The sequence below is a fragment of the Gasterosteus aculeatus genome, chromosome 1 (assembly GCF_964276395.1).
Source record: "Gasterosteus aculeatus chromosome 1, fGasAcu3.hap1.1, whole genome shotgun sequence".
In the NCBI taxonomy this organism is placed as follows: Eukaryota; Metazoa; Chordata; class Actinopteri; order Perciformes; family Gasterosteidae; genus Gasterosteus; species Gasterosteus aculeatus.
Window position 1 is genome coordinate 7,045,378 of NC_135688.1, and position 18,055 is coordinate 7,063,432.

An 18,055-nucleotide genomic window follows, 5' to 3' on the forward strand; every position below is an offset into this window, starting at 1 on the left:
ATCGACTGGTTTCCTTGACAACACAGCAGAGGATTTCTAAAGCTGGAAAGGGTTGAATATAAACTGAATTAATACGACCCGAACAAAGGTGTCCAGTCGATTGCAACCTGCAGAACAGTCCAAGGCTCACCAGTGGTGGAATTAGAAAGATGGCAGCAGGTTCTGGCAGTGTGAAAGAAAACTCAGGAGTCAAAGCAATGATCCCCAACTGGACTGATGCCTCATGCGGCTAAACACCGCTGGTGGATTTAGCAGAAGCAGTGAAAGACACAAGGTACGACTTGGTACACACGGTGCGTGATCGTTACGCTTTGTTACCACACTGCTTTGTGTTGAGTTTTGTTTGCTTTTAGAACGGGCCATATGAGGCCCACTTGTATTTTGGTTGCTTACTAGATGATGTCTACATGAAAACACATTTCTTTTACGGTCTGTCTGAATGAATCTGTATTCACTCAGTCAAAGAGCTTTAGTTTAGCGCCTGTTTCTGTCTGCTGTAATGGCTTTTCTAGGAAAACATAGTGAAACATGTTTGCAAAGGTACATTTCAAGCCTTGATTGGAGATACCCAGAGTGTGAATGGGTGCGCTGGGTGTGAGTGTGTTTTTATGAGACTGGGTGTGACATAAATGTGAATGATTTGTAAAATCATGTTTTCTGTTTTAGCAGCACAGCGTTTGGGTTGTCGGCACAGCAGATACCCAAATGCACGTGCACAAACGCTAAAAAAAGGAATTTATCATAGCATGACTCTTTTAAAGACCACTGGATGGTAGAGAAGAAAACGGGACTTTAACATTAACATAATAATTACACAGTTTGAATGAGCAATTGAGAATGAATATAAATGCTAATGTGACATAAATTACAGATTATTATCAACAGAACAGATTCTCCCTGCTTCTTGCAAAGCTGTGTAACGGGGGAAGGAAAGGGGGAAACGTAATAGAGGCAATTTACCTGTAAGCAGTCAAACCTCCCAAAATGACACAAAGAAAACTAAAATCTAACTCCATACTCACACCGCAAGCTCATTTACCGCTTCAAAATGCAACAAAAAGTGTTCAGTGTTTGTTGTCCTGCCGCCTTAGTTGGTTGGTTTATATTCTGAGGACGTGGTTGAGGAATCTGTGAGAAGACAGTCATCAGACCCACACATGCTTTTCACTGTTGAACCAATTCAGCCTGAACTTGACCTGGAGGAGGCCTCCCCGTCTGCCGATGCAGTGGAGGCTAAACGAAGTGTCACTCACTCGCGCTCTTCCACCGTGTGGGGACGAGGGGGGAGCTGGCTCACACAGGTGGACGTCCACACTCCGGGGACCTGCCATTGTCCCTCCCGTTGTTTGGCCGTCTCAGGCTTTGCGGCACACAACGGAAAGGTACGCTTTATTTTTGGGAGCCGGCAGGTGGCCAGGTGCACCGTGCGGGTCGGCCCCCCTGAGGCTCATCTCCTCAGTTTGAACATTATCTCCGTGGTCCATTCATGGCCTTTCTCTGAATTGGACTCATCTGTCTTTATCCCTCTGCTTTATGCAGCTGCTGTTATGACCTATGTGGTAAAGGCCATTCAATGTGTGCGTGTGTGAGAACGGTCTCGTGTGCGATTCCCTCTCGGGGCTCTACGGTGTGTGTCTTGAGGTACAGAGTGACCCTGATGTGTCAGCTCTGCTTAGAAGAATGAACGGAGCTGGTGGACCACCGTGACTCACTCACACTCTCTCACACACACACACACACACACACACACACACACACACACACACACACACACACACACACACACACACACACACACGGGAGACCTCCTCAGGGCTCTCACTTTGATCGCTGCACCCCACACACACACTCTCCTGACATATTTCCTCGAAGCACATCTACAGGCTTCCATTTTAAGGATGTAGCATGACGTGCCGCGAGTCCTTCAGGCCTCCATATATTTTTGTGGGCAAATCTATGTAAATGTGATGTCATGTGTTTGTTGCTCAGTTTGTTTTCAGTCGGCCTGCGGGGTCGACTGGAGCTGGACTGTGCGTGTTTGTGCAATATTTTCATAAAAGCGCTGAAGAAAAACAAGTAGATTACCACGAGGGCGAAGCAGAGCTGCAGGACATCGACCTTTTGCAAGAGAAAAATTTACTTTGTGACCAAGTAATTTTATGCCTATTCAGACTACGAATGGCTTTATTGAAAAGAGGATCAGAAAGAGGCAAAGGGAAAGACTTCTAAAATGTCTCCATCATCCCATTGACTTCTCTACAATAGTCACAGATGTTTGTGCAGTTATCAATGTGAAAACATCTCTGCGCTGTTTCCAATATAAATGAAAAACTAAAAACACAAAATAAGTGCTTTTAGAAGTCAAATAAGTCAGAAATTGTTTTATTAGAAGGGTAAAAACTATATGAAAAAATGGAAAGGAGTGTAAAAAGGGCGAAAACTTCTCAATGTCTGCCAGAAGGTATAAAGAGACCGAAACAACAAGTACAGTTAGAGTGTCTGTGTGAGAATTAAATAACTACTTACATTTAGTTTACATGTGTGGAAACATATCACTTCAACACCTGCTGAAACCCTGCTGAAACCAAATTGATCCTCAAATTCAAATGGACCGTTTGAACTGAATACGGATAAAAAATAATTATTTTATGATTCATATTTGCAGTTAATGTTCGGACCATCCAGGTGCAGAGCCGTCTTCTCCCCTGCGGATGTCCGTACTATAAGAAATCTGTACAACGCGGAAGAAAACCGGTGGCACAAACGTGACTTTGCAGGAGGGGAAGATGGAGAGTTTAAGCCTGGATGGTGACACAGATAAACAAGTTGTTTCATGGCTCTCGTTTGGACAAAGTGTGTCACCAAGTAGAAGAATGATAAGACACTTTAATTTGTTTCTTTTGCTTCCAGGGTTTGCACTTAAACTTCAGCGCTCCGTTTTAACGATCAAACTGTAACAAACATACAGTCACAAAGATTGTGCACAACAAAACATAAAAAGGCATTTCATGTAATCTAAAATTTCATAAATACTGCCGGTTAGTGACAAGGCTGCCTGTGTATGTGTGGATTCACTGTTTGTCTGTCATCACATGTTTAGAGGACGGCGCTGTGGGAAGCGGCGCCGCGGCCAGCTCGAGGTCGGCTCGGGGAAGTCGCCTGGTACAAGGGGTTTGAAATGTGACCTACTTAAGATGCTTGATTCAGAATGTGGTACAATGGAAAAATAAAAGTTGCTTTTGATTTATCATGTAACAGGCTACGGTCCTTTTGCTCTCAAATGGTCCTTTCTTCTTTCATTAAAAATAAAAAAGGGGGAAATTAGCATAAACCTCTCATTCCAATATTTCCCAAAAGCAACAATGTAATGCAAGATAAAGCTTGCACATTTAAAAGCACGCCTGCACATATTATGTATGCACAGAGTATGCAAGTATGCAACCCTGACCAAGGTTTTTTGCACAGTACAGGAAAATCGAAGCAACAGATCCATCACGTGTCCTTTCTCAGCTTTACCTCTCCATCCTCGTCTCAGGTCCCCGTGGAACAAACCCGGGACAGAATCGGGTCACGAGCTTCTGTGACATCAGCCGTGCTTACAATGGCAATTATTCCATTTTGAACTGCAGGAAGATCCTGACGATTCTTTGAGCAATAAAAGCTGGAATTTCATAATACATTCATAATAGAATAAACTGTATTCTTCTATATAAAACAAAAAGGATTTAAGCATTCAATGCTAGTGCTTAGAATAACTTGACTTAGTACTTTTCTGAAGTATTGAAGGCTTCTCTAAGCGTCTTTTGGGCTTCTGTGCCATAATGCAATGCGTGGTTTGCGTCACGTGCCACCGATCATTGGAAATAGTTGTGCATGGGGTGAAAACTCGCCGCGCATCCATCATGGTCCTGCAAACGGCGCCCGGCTGCTTCCTCTGCACAGCGAGTCAAGGAGAGAGGATTTGTGCAGGGAGGCGCGTGGAGGCTTACATTTTCATACCATCCGGTTTGTCCGTGTTTTAGTCAAGTTCATATTCAAAAGGGGGCGGATTGCAGTCGGAGGCAATAATCCACATACAGTAGTGTCCATCATTCTAGTCCTTATGATCGCGAAAAGAACGATGACGTCGCTGGAATGTTCAGAGATCACCTGGCGCTGACTGCACCCCCTTCGAAGAATAGAAAGTTTTCAAATAGTTTTTTCTATTAAAAATACATATTAGATCAAATGAATTGTTTTAGCACTATTCACTACTCACAGAGATGTTACTGATTAGCTATGGCGGCTTTTCAATCATTTATTTCATTCACTAACTGCGTCACTAGCCAACGTTCATCATGACATGTGAATCCAAATTCCTTTGCTTTGAAAGTGGTGCATGGTGTCAAAGTAAATGATCTTACCGTTCCTGCAGGGGTCATTATCGAACATCTCTTAAGAACTGAAAGACAGACAGCACAGAGGTCATGACAGGGAGGGAGATGGACAGATGGAGAAACCGAGAGGCGTAGAAATAGACAGAGTGATAGACTGAAGACTGGAGGCAAAGAGCTTAAGAGGCAAGCAGGTGTGGATGGAATGTCTAAGAGAGAAAAGACGTGCTGATCAGGGCAGAGAGCGCTGTGGTGAACGGGTGATAAGGATTCAAAATAGGCACAACAAACACCATCAGATCCACCTCGGGAGTCATAAAACACAACTGCCCCCCCAGACACACACACACACACGTACGTACGTACGTAGATAAATCTCTCCTCCACCAACACGCACACAAATATCTTGCATAAATCACGCTGCTACTGCTGCCCCATCACCAAAGCGATCACACCGCCTCTCAAGCTCTGAACATTGTTTTTTTTACATGCACTAGAAGACAAGGATCAATAGAAAAATATCTGGGAGGCAAAAACCACCCTGGAATTGCTTTTTCGCCGACGGAAGCAACAGCAGACTGTGTTGAATTCTTATGTGCTGCTGCTGCTGCAGTCTGCAGCAAACTAATGAGAGGCATGTGACGGCCACGGAAACACAAGAAGGAGACAACTTCATCCTCGTATTGTGGACATTGGGTCCCATGCCAGCAGGACTGAGAGCAGAGTGAATTACTTTGGATGGCTGCGCTCAGTTTTTCTAGAAAAATAAGCACACAGATGGTGAGGCGGATATTGATGTTGTCTGGATTAATGTCAGTGTGTATGTAGTCCGACAAAGCTACAGCGATGGCGTTTGTCAAACTCTGGCCAGGTGTACAACTCGGAGCTGATGTGCCAGAAGCAGAGCTGTGAAACATCGAGTTGGCGAGAGGCCATATGTTGCCTGCAGGCATGAGTTCCCTTTAAATGTTTTATTCGGAGTTTCTGGGGTTTGCGAAGCTCCAGCAGAGCCTCACCAGATTTACCATCGCTGTAATTCCTGTTTTGTTTGGTTCTCAATTCCAACCTACAATAGGAAGATGCTGGTGTCTACTCCTCCTCCCCTCATCTGGATTCTTAAACATATTTAGATGCAGACAAAACCTGTAATTTATTCTCCAGTCTTGGAATCCAGGCTAATGAAAACACTTTAAGGAAGCGCACTTTGGTCTATTTTTATGTAAAAACAGCCAGTTTAAGAACCCAGATCCTGTCATAACGATTAAATCAAAGATGAATCATGGTACAGAGATCACTGATTCTGCACAGATGTGACCCCCAACTCCTGTCTTACTTATGACGGAAGTGATTAACAAGAAGAGTCGACAAATATTGAAGCACAACCAAATGTGCAAAGTACAATTCTGAGGATAGTTTTTCTTCCAAATGGACGTCACTCATTGTACAACTATTTCTTGGCCATTACAGATTTGTTCACCTGTCCGGTGAGGATCAGGGTCGAGGGTCCGAAGCACCTGTTCAGCATTAGTGTCTCTGATGAGCCAGTAGCTTTGCATTGAGCTTCCTGGTCCGACTGAGATTAGTCCCCGGTGATTGGTCGGTTCACTCACAGCAAGCGCGTCTTGGCTGAAAGCTGCAACGCTGTTCCGCATCTCATTCTCGCTGCCGCGCAGCGGTATCAGTGACACATTACCGTGGCGCGTTTCCGGCAGCGCGCGGCTAGCGCGTGTCTGCTGGAGTCCGTCCTGAGGCCACACGTCGCCGTCGTACTTGACCGAGGAGAGGGCGCGAAAACACAGGGAGGGAGGACGAGGGGAGAGATTTTTAATTACTACAATACAACAGGTTAAAGGCGATATGCATGTGAAACTTAAACAGTCCTGTTGAAGTAAACACCGACAGTGAGATCGCTAATGCTGAGGATCACTGGCTGCTTACGAAAATTCAAGAATCTAGATTTATTGCAAATATTATACCAACAACATCCAAAAATTAGGTGTATAAAAGCCAGTAGAAATAGTGTGTGTGTGTGTGTGTGTGTGTGTGTGTGTGTTTGTGTTTGAGCTCGCACCTGGATACTTAGAAAAGTGGCATACCACTCCCTCATGTCTGACAGGGAGTCACAGCAGAGATACCTGCAAATAAATAGAGTGTTAAAGTGGTAAGTAAGGGAGGTGGTGTGTGTGTGTGTGTGTGTGTGTGTGTGTGTGTGTGTGTGTGTGTGTGTGTGTGAATACTGAGTGGAAGTGTTTCTGGTCTGAGGAGAGAATAAGTCAGAGAGGGACATTTGGAGAGAGAACCAGACAAATTATTATTACTACAAACACAATTTGACATATCCTCTGATATAGCGCCACGAGTGTAAACACAGAGTGTGAATCCTAATTTAAACTCCCAGCGAAGAAAAAACACTTTGATTAGAACCCTCAGCGTTCGGTGTGTGTGTGTCAGTGAAAAGTGTGTTCGTCTCGGTAATGTCTGCGTATGAGTGGCTGCGTAACTTATGCCGCTGCGAGTCATCAGCGATGCCGTGGTGCTGAATAAATCATCTTATTTATACAATGGTTATTGTTATGAGCAGATTTAGACTACAACAATTATTCAAGTGCCCTCCATTGAGACACAACAAAACACCAACAGACTTGAGAACTTAATAAGATACGGTATAGTGTGTGTAGCACACACACATTAGCAGCTGGAACAAATGCTGCTCATTATCATCGCCGGTTTTCATAAAAAGGCTCAGAATGAAATTTCCATAACATTCAGATACTTTAAGTAGCTTAAGTGCAGTGATTGGAAGGAGGTGGCGATAATGCTAACAGGTGCTAGTCCGTTTTGATGGGATGGAAGCGTTAACAAGATAAAACTATGCGGATTAAAAGTGTCGGTGGGCGAGTAAGTTTGGGAGAGAGAGCCACAGGGGCGTCTTCTCATCCATTCATTTCCCCATCATTTTAATTTCATCCTTATCTCAAACCAGGCTTCTCCTCACTTTTCATTCACACACTATTTAACTTCCATCCACATCCCCCTCCGGTGTGCCCTCTTTGCTGTGAGCAACATGCCGACAGAGCGTAACCTACGAAGGGATGCACATTATACGCGAGCGGAGTAGAATAAATGCATGGTTACAGGTGTACAGGCGTGTTTCCCCCCCTGGGTGGAACCGACCTTTCACGCGCCTCCTCCCCCAAACCCTCACGCAGGGACATGACCCTTTACCTCTGGCCGCAGCCCACACGCCTGCTTTCTCTAACACGGCTATGTGTGCATGCATACATCAAAAACGTAATTGTAGTACGACCGCTTTTAGTAGCACGGTAGGAAAGACGTTTAAAAGACTTATGAAAAAGCCATCATCTTCAGTTCAAGCCAAAGCGAGTGACACTAAGATGTAAAATTGATGAATGAGAGTAAAAAGCTTGGAAAAAAACCACATGTGTGCTTTAAAAAAGGGACAAAGTGAGCCGGACTGGCCTGAGCTACGAGTACTATGACAGCTGTGTCCATCCATCCATCCGTCGTCAAACCGCTGTGTGTTGTATATAAAAAGGTCAAAATGTAGTGCATACGGGACACCTACGCACCACTGCTGTCTCTCTTGCTTATCTTGTTTCCTAGACTCATACACGACAGTCAGTCCCCAACTGGAAACAGAAAGCAGAAGCAGAAAGATGAACTTAGTTGAACAGCAGTGTTATGATTCTTGGGCTCAGTCTCCCCCCAGTGGTCATTGTGTCGCCATGCGCTATTTCATACTTTATTTTTATACTTCATTATTTGCATTATTCAACAGATGCCTGATTGAGTGTAAACAAATAATGTATCTAGGTTGTCTTCATCCCCAGTGGTTTTATAAAGGGTGGAGATTGATACACAACAAAAACATATTTTTTTATTTCACCACCACATATAGTGCTGATAAAGAAAAAGACATTTCAAAGTGAACAAAGTGTTTGTACTCCCGTATGCTACGGCAATGGTGTGAATGAATCAATGAATCAGGCTTATACCTTCCAGCAAGGGCTGTGTATTGGTAATATTAAGCTGAGCATACTTAATACTCTCCGGGGAAAAAGACCGCAAGCAGGATGGAAATCAGCACCAGAGCTGCAGTGCGCGTACTCACCACGTAGGAGGACGGACTTTCTTTTTGATACCCATGTAGACCTTTAGGTTTTTCACTTGCCAGTCACGTTCTGCACGGTTACTCTGAGGGAGACAAAGAAATACTGAAGGGTAATGGGACAAGAAAATTAGATTTTATTTCTTCCGCAGAGGAGATCCGTCAATCTTACTCTGACTTCCTTGTACATTCTTAGTGAGTTGGAATTGAGGATGAAATATCGGTCGTGGAAATTTCCCAGTCCCAAGATGCTTCGCTCCTCTCTGAATTTCATCATCCCGTGCTTGGATGGGTCCACTTTACTGCCTGCAGGGCAGATTATTAAGAAGAAGGTGACGCGGATGACCAACAACGCGGCGGGTCGGAGAGGCTGTTGGTTTGTCTGTTTACCCAGGTACACCATCATGGCCTCCATAGCCAGGTGCTTCTTGATGAGCAGGTGGGAGTCCGTGCCAAAGGAGTGGAGGATGGGTAAGACTCGCTCCTGATAGTGCAGTGGGCGTTCTGGGGGAGGCAGAGCGACACACAGTGCAGGGTCAGTTTAAAGAGTCGCCGGGATCCTCAAATAATTTCCCCCCGTGATCATTCAAAGACGAACGCCTCTTGAGCCGTGGATTCCAGTGGCTGAATTTTTGGCGGTTTCTATTTCAGCGAACAATAGAAAGCAGATTTGGAATACAGCGTGGTCGCTTGTCTGTGCTTTGACGCACGCCGTCATACCAATCTTTACAAATAGCTTATGTTATTGTAATAGAAACGTGACGTCCGTATCGAGCAAGTGGCAGAAAGAATTCCCTCCAGCTCGTCACATATACACTTCCTAACAGCCGTTTTTTCATTTCATTCTTCCTTCTCCTCCTGTAATTAGCAGATTAGTTAACTGGCCTGTGATGGGAAATCTGCCAAATCCATTGCTAGTTACTGGCATTAAATAAGCCACCTAAAGGCTTCTAAGTGGGAAGCGAGATGTATGATCTACGTACCAGGGTCACAAGGACCCACGGCACACAGCCACATGGTTGGGAATGATCTTTGTGCCCTGTGCTGCATGTTGAGTGGACGACGACCTCAGTTTTGGTTTGCTGCTGGCTTTTTTTCAGGATATTTTTACATGTTAATTCCCAAACCACATCAGTACGTGAGCCATCTCCCTCGGTCCTCCAATCCTCCTCACCCATTTCCTCCTTGTCGCTGACCTCCCAGCAGTTCCAGTAGTCTTTGTCTTTAACGCGAATTTTACGCCGGTCCAGAACCTCACAGGCCAGCTCCGCTGCGGTCATAGAACCAGGGATCTGAGGGGGAAGGAAACGCAGTTACGCTACTGTCTGACTCAGAGCAAAGAGGGTTATCGTGGCTGTGTACCGATGTACCAATTCATCATAAATTGGAGGCGCGTGGTTGTTTATTATTAGCAATACGCATGCTGTGTGCAAATACCACCAGAAAAAGGCTGTAAGAACTTCACCAGTTGACACAGTGAAATTGAGGGACTGTAACATAAACTTGAAAACAGAAGGGAAGCCATTCAGAACTGCTCAACAATGGACCAAAAGCATTTATTTAGTCTCTATATTGACTGGGAAAACACAATGGTGTTTTTTGTTGTACTGGTACAGAAAGAGTGCTCCCGACCATTTGTAAAATGTTCTCTTACCTCAAAGAAGAGCAAGAGAAAAGGCACTAAAAAATAAGAACAAATCGTGGATACCAACAATCATGGGAGGAAATGTAGTCGGGTTGAGGCCAAATGTGTAATTTGCTAAAGTTAAGGTCACCTTGACATGTTGCTCTGCTGTGTCCTTCTTTTCCTCCAAGTACACTGTACAGATGAAGTGCCCTCCAGGTTCAGTACTCTAAAATGTCAGACAAAAAGAAGAAAGGCCTTAGGATAAAAAACAACTCAGCAAACAGGTGCTTGTGTACAAGCGGCACCAGAGACTCACAGGAAACTTTGTATTGAGTTTCTCTCGCATTTCGATGATAGCCGTGATCTCGTCCAGCTGCTTCTTTAGCTGTTGTTCATCCACCTGCGAAGAAGTATGAACGCCAATCAACAATTAACTGGAAAAAACCCAACTTTAATTACAGCGTCATGCTAATCTTTAGATCCCTGGCGGAAATCACCACCAGCGATTCAACCCTCTTTGTTTACTCATTCTACGCTTTCTGGAGATGTGGGGTTGCCTTTTGAAAGAAGCTCATTTTGGCAAGAGAGGCAGGGTTTTAATTCTAAACTAAAGAGGCATTCCCATCATTATGTATCCCCCCACATCTCCCTGACTCTCTTCTAGTTTAATCCGTGACTTCTCTATCAAATTGAAATAAATAAAGTGTTGTAAGAACACACTCGTAACAAAAAAAGTAATTAAATGATAAAGTGAAAATAATAAAATGGGAGGGACTAGAATCTGTTCTTGAAGGTTTTCTGCTTTTTTTGGAGCTTAATCTTGCAACAACATGCTCTTTGAAATCTCAAACTTTTCAAGCTAGCCAGCTGTGCCATTTTCTGATAAATAAATGACTGATAATGATCAATGACTCAGCATAGAGAACGCATTTGTTTTATTCTTCTTAGATCCCTCCATCTAACAGTAAGCAGTGAGTCTGACCTCAAAGATGAATGTGTAGTGCTGTACAAGGTCCTCTATGGCGCAGCCAGCAGTGAAGTCCTTCCCGTCGCACTGGAACAATGTGGGACCGAAAACGATGGCCAGATTATGGACGTTCATCTGGTTCAGCTCGGAAAAACGCTGCACGCTAAAAAACATGCAGGGAAAATACACATGGGTATATATGCACCAACACATGCACAGAGGTAAAAGGGAATTGATATGTGAGCGGTTCTCACCAATAGAGGTGGTTGATGAGGGCTTGTAGTGTAGCCTTGTTAACACAAGGCAGTCTGTTCAACAGCTGCTGGTACTGGGAGATTTTCTTGCTTTCATCCTGAATAGCTGCAGGAAGAGACGTGTCAAGAAGTGTAGAAAGGCACAGAATGAAAGTGTAAAAGAACAAGAGAAAGAGGGATAGATGAGATGACATTATCAGACAAATGCAACAAAAGAGGAATAAAAGTTACTGTAGCGCTCTGAGGCATAGTAGTGATCTGAAACTATATTTGTGAACTAACATTCAAACAAGTTCAGCGGTTTGTACGGAGTTCTGTATGAAATCAGAAGGTGTCAGGAAGCTGTGAGTGGTTTTACTGTAAATAGTAAAACCTCCAAATGCTCTGGAAGTGAAATTTACCGCGTTTTTTAAGACATCTCTTGCTACACAGATATAATGTTACCTGTTTGAGACCAAAAAAAAAATCCATAAACGGTCTGTGGGATATTTCCCATTCTATTGCCCTCTCTTTTATTGGAGTGGCAGCAGAAGTCTCAATTTATCTTCAAATCTAATGTAAAAAAATCCCAGCGTGACGCAACTTCGGGGCACAAAAGCAGTCTTGGGAATCTTACCAGCAGCACTGAGCCAGCAGCTTGCATCCTTTGATGTGAACAGTCCCTCCCCCAACTCCCTGAAGAAGCGCTTGAGCGCGTTGGAGACGTCGTCCACCTGGTGCTCTCCTTCTCTCAGGCGGACACTGCGAGCGTCACAACGAAACCTCTCCAGCAGCTGTGCCACGCGGGAGTTCACGCCGCTCTTACGATATATCCCCTCAGAGGTCAACCCTGGGGAAGGGAAAGGAACAAGCATACGCAGGAGGATGTTACAGACCCAGGCCATGTCTATGCTGTGCCTCTCAGAAGATACATGCGGGGGGATTAAAAAAAACTTGTTCATTCAACTTTCATATTTCAACTTAGAAAGAAAAGACATTCAAAGTGGACTTATATAAATTTAAAAAATACATTTCTATAAATTAAAAACAGGTTACTTCACCTCAAAACTAAACTTAATTTGGCCAAACATCGGTGATATAATCGGTAATATATAAAAGGCTAAAACTTAAAAGCAGGTTGCCTTATTGGTATATAAACTCCTGTAGACCCAATGTGATGAAAATGCAGCCATGTGTGTGTGCTCCTTAGTGTGAAGTAAATGCATTGGATTCCTTATCCAAGTCTGGAGTCTCTCACCGCACTGCGTGATGTAGCCGATGCAGCTGTGTACTATGACAGGTATGTCTGTCTCCGTCAGCTGCTGCTGGCTCAGTGTGTCTCCTCCACTCCCTGCTGCCGCCTGGATGGCAGCACACCAGCCGGAAAAATCCAACTTCCTCTCTCCCTCTATGTACAGAGTTCTGTATAAATGGAGAGGAAACAAAGTGGAGAAAAGGGTAAAAATGAAATGGGTTGGGATTTAGAAAAGACCAAAAATGAAATTTTAAAACAGATACCAATGACTTTAATGGGTACTATATAAATATATACTATATATCTCCTCACCTGCCTCTCTCCACCAGAACCAGCACCTCATTGTCTTGTTGAATTGCTGTAAAAAAAACAAAAAACAATACATAATAATTCCATCATACAGCAATACTTTTAAACCAAGTAACTTTCACAGTATGTTTGTCCCTGAAACGTCCATATTTCATGCTCTGATATGTTGGTTTTCATCCAAATGACGGTCAATCGCTCCTCTGAGCACCGTGTTCCTGTGTGTGTACAGATCACGGTTACAAGTACAGTTAGACATACAGTTTGTGTATCTGCTTACAGAGTTCGTTCAGTTTGCGGAGGTGGATCTCCTCCCCCTTGTTGTCCTCCAGGTAGGCGTGAAGTGTGGAGCCCACCAGAGCAAACCAGCCGACCTTCGATGTTTGTAGGTTCAAACCGTCTTTACATTTCAGCCGCCCGATCCGATCAAAAGGCAACTTCAGTAGTGGCTCTACACCAGCCGGGATAAAGGTCTACAAATGAAAGGAAGGCATAATTGCGTTTCAATACACCACACATTAATCATCGTCTGATTTCTCTTTTGTAAAGATGAAATACTTCACCTACATTACTGAACCCCCATGAAAAAAACAATACTAATTGAATTCTACGGTCTTTTAATGACTGCAGTTGTTGTCTTGGGGGCTAGACTTGCCGGAGCCATGAATGTGTGGAAGGACAATCTACCATCCTGCCATTGATGTTCCTTGTGTTGCTGAGTAACACAGAAACAGCCAGGAGATGTAATTCATCAGAATCTTTATTGATTCACATCTCAGATGCAGCATCACTTAACTATAACTTGCTGCAATTATTGTAAAAAGAATTGATTGTGACAATCACTTTAGAACATCAACTTTCAGCAGTTTGTGCAGAGCGGAAAGTCGCTGCACTTTGTCATGCTGCTGAAAACACCATCTGCAGGAGTGCTGCTCTGAATGAATAAGAGGCACAAAAATGAGTCGGCATTATCCCGCCATCTCATGACCTTTAGGTGGCATTTTACATTTTATCAAAGCTGGAACTGCACACCTTCCACTTACCAGAGCACTCCAATTTAACTACAAAAAAATACGTTCCCTCTGTAACGGCCCAGCTGAGGAGAAAATCATAGGATTTGTGCTTGTGTCTCCACACCCTAAAAGGAATATGGTAGTTACCTTGGCAATAGACTTGACCCATTCCTTGTGGCTGTCTGGGTCATCGGTGCCAAACAGATAGAGACGCTCTGACTCGGAGTAAAGTTCAAAGGTGTTATCGTACCTGTGTGTTAGAAAGAGAGACTAGGATGAAGTGAAACAGAGTGATGCAAAAAAATATGGGATGGGAAAGAGTGATAAAGAAAATAGATACAAAACGCTATCTCCGTGGTGAATACATGCATGGTAAATATTTCACTTGAAAAATAAAAGCGATTCAGTGTTAGTTCTGTCTATCATTTCATCTTTTATTAACGATGGTGTAGAGCGTCCGTGTGACTGTATGTGTACCCGTGTCTCTGAGGCACATCAACAGCCAAGCAGACGATGTCTGAAGCCTTCAAAGCGCCGTTAGGGTTGGAGTTCTTGTCACTCTCGTAGTAGCTGAAGGTGCCATCATTCACGGTGCACCAGCGACGACTGAACTCTACACGGACAGACAAGCAAAAGCAGAATATTAGGAATTATAGTCATAAATTACATCTTTAGTCATTAATTCTGGCATGAGGAGGACTCCAAGTAAGCGTTAGTGTTAACTGGGTGGTGTTGAATACCATCTTTGCTCTTGCGCTCTGTAATAGGCCGAGCCATGGATGCCGTCTTGTAAAGGAAGCCATTGTGAGACACACAAGGTGGAGTTGAGTAATGTATCGCTGCCATGCCTTCATTCACCTCTGACCGCGGTAACTCTGCAGAAGAACCAACACATAAAAGTCATGTCCTCTTTTTGCGTAAGAACTCAGGACGGTCCCCTTCTGGGAGTCGATCCGATACAGGAGAAGTGTGTTTGGGAAAGAGAAGCGGTAAACAAACGAGTTTGTTCACGATAAGAATGTGTGTTTGGCTAAGCTAACGTTGAGGAATGGCACGGCTAAAACATGTTCTTAGCACGTTTTCTAGACTTGATAGAATTAAGAACAAACCTTCCTTGTACATGGAGCGTTTTACTGTACCTGTGTTGAGATTGTGGCTTATTAACTCGGCCTGTAAGGGTTGCGAGTGTGCGCTGGCCAGGGAGAGAACGCTGGGCCAACTTGCCATATCAGTTGAACAATTCACGTCTGCACCGCAGAAGATCAGGCTCAGCGTTTCAAGCACATCGCTGCACTGCACGTTTATACAGAGAGCCTAGGGAGACGAAGGGAAAATGAAAATGAAATCCTCATGTACAAAAATAACAGACGGACACAGTGATGTGTTGCTCGGGGAAAAGGATTCTAGAGAGTACAGAATGCTCCCATCAGAGCATGTAAAGGCACCGAATGAACACAGCAAGTCAAACTAGCACATTTTGGGGATTGATTATCCTTTAAAAGGTTAACCTTGTGACTCTTAACCTGGTAGGTTAAAATAAAGACATATTATTGTTACGATTAGGTCCCACTCTGGGAGGGTAAAAAGTAACACGGTGAGAGGGGCAGATGCAGTAGAAGCGTGGCAGAGAACAAAAGAGATAAAATCAGCAAGAAAGACACTAAACGGACAACTTTTGTAATGTGGTCGTGCAGCTTTGTTTAGAAGGAAGCAGCCAAGGTCAAACTGTGAGCCTGTGAAGGTCATTATTATGACTTGCATATGGTTCTCAGGTTTTTAAAGGTCTGTGCCAATAGCAGAGTTCACTCAGAATCCACTATATGCACATTTAATAAAACAGAAGCCTGCAGTCATTTTAAAGTGATTAGTCTGTAAGTCCCCGCCAACCTTTTGCTCCACTTCAAAAAGGAGAACCAGTCACGTGCACACTGATCCAAGAGCAGATGAACGGTCTTGTGTGGGGCTGCACAATTAAAGACTAATTTGGCAGTATTGTAGTTTTACTTTTTTTTTCCTATTTCCCTAAAGGAAATATTTCTATTACATCTAAGCAGACTAATTATAACCTTTGAATGTGCAACATGAATCCATGTGACAAAAGAAGATGGAAATGCACTCAGAGTCGTTGGGTAAACACTTAAATAAAGGGGTAAATAAAGTCTTATTTGTCTTTGGACAAACAAGAAAACGATTGTTATGATTGAAAAGAGGATGTAGTGTTTTTACAGCTGAGAAACTAAACCTGATGACGCACCCATCCCCCCCCCCCCCCCTCCCTCCCACCACACCCACCGCCACCACCTCCCCCGCACACGCAGACGCACACAAAAAAACAATGAACTAAAATACAGACTACACAAGATGCCTCTACGCCCACCGAAGACTTATACAGCAGTAGAGACATCTGCACGCCAAGCTGGTCAGTGGTGCACATCCACATACGTGTACTGTTCAACAGTGGGTTAAAAACAGATTTTACATTTTCAGGTGCACTTGAAGTTACAGTCTCACTGGCTAGATAGATATTGAAATGATTCACAAAGTAATTAATGTTCATAGCAAGGAAAAGACTTTTAAAGAGATTTTCCACCTGCGTGAGAAAGAAGCACACTGGGCTTTAACAAGTTATTAATGTTGAGAGTTAAGTCATTGAAAAGTATTGAACATCGTCTTTTTGTCTTCTTTCAACAGGTTTGTCTAAATCATGAATGGACTTCTAAAACCTGGGAATAGCTGTAGATTAGGGACGCACCAATCCAATACAACTAATAATGGCCATTATGCCGATGTTGACTCAGATCGTGTGTCACAGCGGAGTAGAACAGTGAGGCAACCGAGGTGAGAGGCCGCAAAAGACTTAACTCGGTCAGAGTACCTGAAACAGACGGAAAAGTGCACGCGTGCCAGTTCGCAGCACCATCTTGGACTGATGTGAAACCATATGCTTAACCCAGTGCTGATCCCCCGGGCGGCAGGGGAGGGGTTCATCGATGTTTTGTGTCTCCACCCTTTTTCTACTTGGACACGGCATCACATTTGATATTTTCCTTACTTTGTGTATCTCTGCTGCATTATTACACTCACTTTGCAATCGTTCTTTGTGCTTCATTTTCCTGCAATCAACTTTTTCCCACAAGAATGAACTGACCTAATGTTGTCAATTGGGCTTTTTCTGCCTCAAATTTAGAAAAAGTGGAAATTAAAAATAACGTCACTGGGGGCTATGAGAAAATATCGGCAAAAGGTGTTCCTTCCATTTCATCCTCTATCCCTGTAGACTAATAATAGGTCAGTGTCCTGTGATGAATCAATAGCCTACCGTGTGCCTTCTGACTAAGAGAATTGCCCCAATCAGAGCAACCACAAGGAGGAAAATCGGTGTTGGAAGACCTCACGCCCTCCAACATCTGCTGCCTATGAAACAGGGAGTACTAGAATAACACACACACACACACACACACACACACACACACACACACACACACACACACACACACACACACACACACACACACACACACACACACACACACACACACACACACACACACACACACACACACACACACACACACACACACACACAGTCAAAGAAAAAAGGAGAGAAGAGAAGGGAGTTCAAGAATCTTACAGAATCTCCCGAGAGAGATTTTATCTGGGTGTGTCTGAAAACACAGGCCTCCATCCAGTTATGTTGGACAGAAATGGAGCAAAAGAAAGAGAAGCAAGGAACAGTAAAAAGAAAATATTGCGAAAGGAAGATGAAAGCATTTGAGTGGGTGACATTGATTAGACACTAATTGCACTACAAACGGAAAATAATTTACCCTCAGACTTCCTGTGCTGACATACCGAAAATACACATTTATACATTGTGTGTGTATGCACGTTCACATTAAATCCAGATGAGGAAGAGTTATTCATACATGTTCCGTCATTACCTCACCAGGATCAGTATACAGAGAGATGGAGAAGGGGGGTGGAGGTAAAAAGCCAGATGCATGAAGCAGAGAAAAGAAAAACAAGAAGACAGACACCGAAAAGGGAGAAAAGAAAAGAAAAAGGCACATCTCCCTGTCCAATTGAAAACGATTCATGACCTAAAAACTCCAGTGGGACTGAGAAGCTAAGAAGCCTCAGTTGGAAAAGGGA

At 43.7% G+C, this 18,055-nt stretch overlaps 1 protein-coding gene across 10 annotated transcripts in view; it reads right to left on the reverse strand.

The window, feature by feature from the left end:
- Window positions 1–2,352: 2,352 nt before the first annotated feature.
- Window positions 2,353–18,055, reverse strand: part of arap1 (ArfGAP with RhoGAP domain, ankyrin repeat and PH domain 1) — a 36,539-nt gene continuing 20,836 nt past the window's right edge. For 3 of the 10 annotated variants that reach the window (XM_040171629.2, XM_040171639.2, XM_040171649.2), the window contains 21 exons: window positions 15,043–15,217; window positions 14,644–14,778; window positions 14,381–14,516; window positions 14,051–14,153; window positions 13,171–13,363; window positions 12,897–12,942; window positions 12,588–12,751; window positions 11,967–12,179; window positions 11,351–11,456; window positions 11,112–11,259; window positions 10,446–10,529; window positions 10,278–10,355; window positions 9,677–9,794; window positions 8,893–9,006; window positions 8,675–8,808; window positions 8,506–8,588; window positions 7,964–8,023; window positions 6,445–6,508; window positions 6,067–6,142; window positions 4,404–4,441; window positions 2,353–4,168 (listed from right to left, as the gene is read on the reverse strand). In XM_040171629.2, coding sequence (XP_040027563.2) covers window positions 4,139–4,168; window positions 4,404–4,441; window positions 6,067–6,142; window positions 6,445–6,508; window positions 7,964–8,023; window positions 8,506–8,588; window positions 8,675–8,808; window positions 8,893–9,006; window positions 9,677–9,794; window positions 10,278–10,355; window positions 10,446–10,529; window positions 11,112–11,259; window positions 11,351–11,456; window positions 11,967–12,179; window positions 12,588–12,751; window positions 12,897–12,942; window positions 13,171–13,363; window positions 14,051–14,153; window positions 14,381–14,516; window positions 14,644–14,778; window positions 15,043–15,217 — 2,298 coding nt within the window. In that variant the 3' untranslated portion in view covers window positions 2,353–4,138. The other 7 variants (XM_040171619.2, XM_078098423.1, XM_078098424.1 and 4 more) reach the window with 3 other exon arrangements.